Source organism: Halyomorpha halys, unplaced genomic scaffold (genome assembly GCF_000696795.3).
Source record: "Halyomorpha halys isolate HHAL.00 unplaced genomic scaffold, Hhal_1.1 Scaffold919.1, whole genome shotgun sequence".
Classification (NCBI taxonomy): Eukaryota; Metazoa; Arthropoda; class Insecta; order Hemiptera; family Pentatomidae; genus Halyomorpha; species Halyomorpha halys.
This window is the reverse complement of record NW_027107835.1, coordinates 216,650-223,729: the sequence shown is the minus strand read 5'-3', so window position 1 is coordinate 223,729 and position 7,080 is coordinate 216,650. Positions and strand designations below refer to the sequence as shown.

The window sequence follows — 7,080 nt, the reverse complement described above, 5'->3', positions numbered from 1 at the left end:
GAATTTTATTTAAATTTTATAATATAAAAGACTCTTAATCTCAGGGCGGGTTGCTAGGCAATCAGAAAATAGACACTTACAATAATTACACTTAATTAAATTAGTATCTCTTTTACAAATGTATTTAAATTTAGTTATAACAAAACTAACCCAGTTCACAATCTTCTTTTGATGATTCTTGGTATCTTCTTTTTCTTTTATTATGTCCTATCGTCCAAAATGGCTTCCTTGCTGGACAGAAATTGATGAGGACCTCCTCATCCTGCAAACATCATTTCTCCTGCGCGCCCAAACAACGAATGCTTGCCAAAAACCAAAACCTGTCTCGATGTTGCATGTAAACATCGATTGTCGCACAACAGTTAGGGATTTTTGCAAATGATTTACTTTCTGAATATTATTCTTTAACACTATTTCTTGCCTTCTATTTTTTCTTAAATTTACTGTATTTTCAATTATGATGGGAAGAGTTAAAATAGTTTGTATGATATTTGAATCTGCTCAACATGGCCTTGATTCAACGGACTTGTTGACTGAAGAATACATACCGCCATCTTGGTTTTGTTTTGAAACCACGAATTTATTATGGACAATGAAAATTGGTTAACTTGCTTTTTGGATAAACAAAACAAATGAACAATATTAAAATGATACATAAAATAAAACATATTAAAAACCCTTTATACATTAAAATATACTATTTACTAAAAAAGAGCCTATTACATTTTATATATAAATAATAATGTAATCAATCTACTACTGTCTTGTCCATAGTTAGTAATCAACTATTTTATATTTTCATTCCATTATTGTGTATATTTCCAAGTTTTTTAGTCTATTATTTATTTTATTTTATATATTTGTATTTATTTTAATTATTATTATTTTATTTATGTATAGTTTTATCTATTTTATTTTTATTTTTATAATTTTTTTTTCTCTCTAAATGATGCTTGTTGTCTTTTTTGTTTTTATAGCCCTGATGAAGACCTGAAAATCAGGTTGAAACTTCAGCATAAATAAATATTTTTTTGTTTATTTATGTTGGTCCTTTGCTGACCGCACCCCCCAACCATCTTCTTCAATCAATACACATTACACTCGCACTTATCACCATTTATAATACAGATAAATACTACCTAGTTCATTTATTTTTTTGTAAAATTTTGTTCACTTTGTTTCTTGTATTATTCATGTTATGCACTCATTTAGAGTTAAATTTAATAAAAACAAATCTGAAAGAAAGTTGCGTGCAAAAACAGTTGTGAGATTGTAGCTGAACTAGGTAAGGTAGATACCTAGGGGTGAAGGACAAATCACATTCCCACTGGCCCCCCTCAATGGGAAATGCCTTGTTTGTCTATACTCAATGATCTTGGTATGCATAAAATGTAATAGACCTTTCCACTCGAGTTTGTTCTCTATCATTCCAACTAAATTATAGTTTTATACTAGTTTTTAATAACTAACCAACAAAATAATGTGAAAAGTATATATTTCCTATAATTATTTACTTAAATTAATTTTAAAAACATTAGTTAATGAATTAACAGCCAGGGGACTGGAGACCTAAAAAGCACATGCTTACTTGATTCTACATAAGGAATAATCCATGTCCATGGAAGATGGAGTGCAAACTGATTCACACTTAGTATTATGCCTTCACTCTTTAAAACCACTTGTTTTAGCATGCGCAGTTTCAGTTTTGATTTATTTCCCAGTAACTCAATCAATATAAACATGTTTCAACTGTTCCCCAGATTTCAAATAATTACTAATTACAAGTAGAATTTCTGAATTTTTGTTTGTTTTTTTTTCTTGTAAATCTACTACGACAAAAAATACCCATATATTCTGCTTGACCTATCTAATTCTCTCTATTATTTTTTTTAGTATTGTATTTTGTAGTGCTAGATTGTTCGATATTCTCTGTATTAGAAACTCAACTACTCATTTGAGCAGCACTCACAATTTTTTCGAGTTCCTTGTTCTAATGATATCATTTAATTTGTTTTTCAGGAACTTTTTATTTGATATCCTTCAAGAAATATTATATTGCCGCCCTTCACCAGTTGCTCTTTTGCAGATGAATAAGCTATTAGTAGATGTCATTCCGTTTCAGCCTTTTTTAACATCTTTAATGTGTCACAATGCAAGTAAGCTTAATTTTGTTGTATAAATATAAATATTATTAATAAATAATTATGATACAGTCAGGTTTTGCTTTGCATTTTTTCTAGGTTAATATCACTGTTTATATATTCTCCAGTGTATTATTAACTAAATAAAATAATAATTTTCTTTAGCTATGTAAAGTTAATGGATTACCCTAAAAAATTATCGAAGGATGGGAACAGATTTACCTGTACTTTTTCAAAAATTATCACCTGTGTAAGTTTTGCTCAAAGGTGAACCAGAGGTCTTTAGCAGATTTATGAAAGTAAATTTAACATTGGAGTAATGGTGTCCTTAGTACTTATAAAAACGGGTCTCTGTCACCCGGTTTTTGTTTAATTTTAATGTTCTCTTAAAAATTACTTTCCTAGTTCGTTATTCTTTATTTTGATGTCAGAAAAGATTTATGTATAAAATTATTTAAGAAATTTATTGTAAAAGCTAACAAAACATTTTTAATCTAAAATTAAATCACAAATTGACTGTAAAAAATAATAATAAAGCATACACCTTTTTAACTTACAGAAAGTAATGAAGTGATCAGAAAACATAAATGCTTTATTAAAAAATAAATGACACTATGACCTCCTGATTAATAGCATCTTTATTTTTTTTAAAATTATAAAAAATACATTAGTAATTTCATTTTAAGTTTCAATGATTGATCTCATCTTCAGAGCTATCTCCAAGACCTCATTCAATGATTAATCTCATCTTCAGAACTATCCCCGAGACATCAAATGAAATTACTAATGTATTCTTTTAAATAATTTAAGATTATAAATATAAAATTAAACTATTATTTAGAGTTCATAGTGCCATTGATTTAAATTGGCTTCCTATAAAAATGAAATTGAATAAGAATAAATGCTCTAGAAACATCAACAATTTTGGCAAGCCCTTTTCAGATGATCATTATTCATGTTCAATTCATATCTTTCACAATATCCCTTGTTGTTTTGATCTTGTTTACACCCAAGGTCATAGGGATTTCTAAGGAGTATTCAAATTTTCTTCTTTTAGGTCATGACATGATGTAAGATATAAAAATATTAATAAAAGGAAGATGGTCCAAGTGGGGTCAAAAATAACTCAAATTGTCAAAAAAATTATTTATTATGAGCCAACATTTTGCCCCACTTTGCAGGGCTTTTCAAAAGGTTAAAAAAGATACAAGCAACTAAAAATATGTGACAAAGTAAGAGAGTAAGATAACATGAAATAAAAGTTAACTAAGGTGGGGCTAAAAAATATGTGAAAAATTATATAAAAATGAAAAAATATATTAAAGAAAATAAAAATAAGATTTACAGCAAAAATTATAAATAAACAAGAAATACAAATAAAAGTATTAGACAAAAGGAGCATTAATAACAAATAGAAAAATAGATAACAAATATAGTTGTTAACGTCATGTATATTAATTAAAATGTAAATGGTTTGTAAATAGAATTAATTACATTATTTAATATGTATTTTGGTTGGAAGTTGGCTTTGTTTAAATTAAGAGAATTATATGTGTGTGTGGTGGTTGAGATATGGGCCAGTGAGATTATTTGCCACAACAATACAACGTCCTGTGGCCTGAGTTCAGTAGCCTACATACAGTCGCCCCCGTCGACTTGGTATAGTATGTCGCCCAGTTGACTTGGTACAGTATGTTTACCCAGTTGCTTTACTCGTCATTAGACCTTGATGCGTGATCATGGGAGCCAGCATTTCTTTTGTTTCTTTTAGTTAAGCTTTCATACAAAGAAACAAAGTCGATTTGAGGTGGCTTAACAATAGTAAACATTAAAAGATGGAAGTAAGAATAAAATAAAGGTAAAGAAAAAAGGAAAACAAAGAACAAAATAGTACACTCACCTTTTAGAATGAAGGAAAGCCAAAAAATGGTTTGAGGCAGATACAAGGTATCAACAGGGTAGGGGAGTGAGTTAGTTTGACAGTTAAATTTGAAAGTGAAAAAGATATAATAATATTAAAGTAAGACAATATCAGGAAATTAAGTAAATATTAAATCTAAGTAGATATTATATGATAATACATATAAATATATAATAAGGTAAATAAAAAAATTTAAGTATAGATTAAATACAATAAATGCAATAAAATTTAAACAATGGATACAATAAAAATAACATAGTTAGGAAAAGAAAGTTTATAAAAATGAGTAGAGGTATGAAGGTGTAAATTTATATAAAAAAAGTAAAATAATTATAAAGCTATAAATGTAAGTATAAGGTGAAAATATGAGATAAATATAAAGGAAAGATAAAAGATATGGGAGGATAATAGGTAAATTAACTCCTGAAAAGCAGAACAAAGAGCAAAATTAAATGAAAAATGATTGTAGTGTAATAAGGCTTAAGATATGTCAAGAGGTCAGAGAGATACAGTCTTTATCAACTTTATGACTAACCGATTCGGATTGCAAATAGATATGTATGGATTCCGAAACGAGTCTTTTTTTTATGGTTGAGGACTGTTAAAATGAAACTATGCAAAGTGGGGCGAAATGTTGGCTCATACTAAATAGTTTTTTGACTGAGTTATTTTTGACCAAACCCTGACCATCTGCCTTTTATTAATTACACATGGTCAATCAAGGATCTTCCAATAAAACTTTTTAAAATGTGGTTTAGCAAATAATTTTTTTCCTTTTTGAGTGTATTTATTTAGCACATAAAAACTACAAATAGACAAAATTGATGTTTGAAATTTGTGAATTAGTGATTTATACTTCTTGAATAATAAAGATTTGTTTTATGAATGAATTATTAAATAAAAAATCACTCAACTGCTTCCGATAGTTGGATCTCTTAAAAGGTATATGAAGTTAGATAATAGTGGGATTAGTAGAAGGCGAACAGTCCAGGAAAATGATAAGTTGATGTGCTATTAACTGTGTGACTACTGCAGGATAATAGTTCATTGTAGAAAGTTTTGAATTGTCATTTATTGAGACAATTAAAAGTTTAAAAATAGATTGAATTCAGGTTTATATGAATTTTCTTTTTCTTTTCATTTTAATGTTTTCATGAAGGAGACATAGATATAGTTGATCATGAACACTGCTTCCAGACACAAAATGATTTTAACCTGTTAGCTATGATTAGTAAGATCAAGTGCTAGAATAGTACTAAAAAAATAGTAATAGTAGTAAAAAAATAGGAATATTTCATTTATTTGCTTAAATGCTATTGCCAAAGAAATTTCAGTATTTCATCACTAAAAATTTGATACAATATGTATTTTGGAAAGCCTTGATTTCTTCAATATCAGAACAGCAGAAGGTTCTTTTAATATACCTGGAAAAATTATGAAAATAAAAATATTTACCAAAATAGCTAACCAACATAATTAGGAATGGTATTTGATTAGTTCAATATAAAAATGATGATATAGTAAAAAAAAAAATGTAGGAAACTTACAGATTTACTATATAAAAATTACTAAAATAAAAAACATAAAATTACTTGAACAAATAAACATGTGGCATTATTTATGTTTTTTTTTTAATTCTAAAAAAAAAAGTCTTACCTATGCTCATACTTACTTTTTATTTTTGATTTCAGACTCTAACCATATGATTATCGACATAGAACCCGTATTTTTCACTAGAGGTAAATTAATTAAATTTATAAAGATGTGCTATAGCTTTTGTGACATACCCTGGTAAATATTTCTTATGTCTTTAGGAGCATGTTTTATAGAGGTAATCAGTAGCTTAATAGATTACTTTATGAATGATTCTGATTGGGAAATCCAGACTTATTGTGTTAGATGGCTTTCCTATATGTATCTAATTGAAAAAACTACCATAGAAGAATGGTATTTAACCCAGAAAACTGTTTGCAGAAGGTGTCATTGTCTAGTATTGCTTACAAGTATGGCTGTTAAAATATTTGAAACAGCTTCATCCTATTATTTACGCTGTTGTAAGTATGAATCGGTTAATTTTAGTTCACTTCATTGCTGTTCTCATAATTTTATATTTATTATTATTATTTTCTATTGTCATCCTATAGAATGTACAGTACAAACATTTTAAGATAACTTTAGGGAGGGGGAATAAATTAATTCAATAAATTAAAAAAATAAATAAATGGAGTTAAACTAGTAAAAACAAAACCATAGCTTAACTTTAAAATTGTTTATTCTCGATCATGTTAATGACCAACCATTTGATTAACAAAATACATTGATTTAGTTACTGACAATTTATTTAATGTATTATCAATATAGTTGGTGAAATATAATAATAGCATTTTCAAGTCAATTGAAACCTTTTTCACTTCAGATGTAACTATTTCCATTTCAAATATAATTTTATTTTCTACTTATTAATTTTTTTTTTAAATAATTTTTTATTTATTGATAGATATTACAATCTGCCACACAGTTGTGGGCAATAGGTAATAGTGATGAATGATCTCATAAGTACTAAAATAAAATAAAATAAATGAATAAAAAAATTTTAAAAAAACTCACTTAAAGTATATACAAACAGAAGAATAAACAAAATGAACATAATCAAACTATCTGTATGAAAAATGAATAAATAAAATAACATAATGATAAAATAATATAGTCTAATATACAATATTTACACAATCGACCTGAGGATCTCTGAGCCCACTCTATGCCCCACGTGTGAGGGGTAGAGCAGAGCTCAAAAGATCCCAGCGCATCCCTCTCGCCACATCACTGGTAGTGAGTCAGTGGAGGCTGAGCAAGTGCACTAAAGCCCCAAACACTCAACTTGAGTGGAGAATGTGACCATTGCCAGAACTCCAATTGCCCATTTTTATTTTAATAAGTCTCTTGGGCACTGCCGTTTCAACCTTTTAGGTGGGCTGTAGGGATGGGTAGAACTAGATAAGGTTTGAACCAAAGGATTAG

At 28.0% G+C, this 7,080-nt stretch overlaps 1 protein-coding gene across 1 annotated transcript in view; it reads left to right on the top strand.

Moving 5' to 3' along the window:
- The window catches only part of LOC106687155 (uncharacterized), a 29,466-nt gene that overhangs the window by 16,846 nt on the left and 5,540 nt on the right, over positions 1 to 7,080 (top strand). Inside the window, exons 4-6 of the mRNA XM_067046200.1 lie at positions 2,020 to 2,156; positions 5,754 to 5,801; positions 5,877 to 6,116. Coding sequence (XP_066902301.1) covers positions 2,020 to 2,156; positions 5,754 to 5,801; positions 5,877 to 6,116 — 425 coding nt within the window. The remainder of the gene's footprint in view (positions 1 to 2,019; positions 2,157 to 5,753; positions 5,802 to 5,876; positions 6,117 to 7,080) is intronic.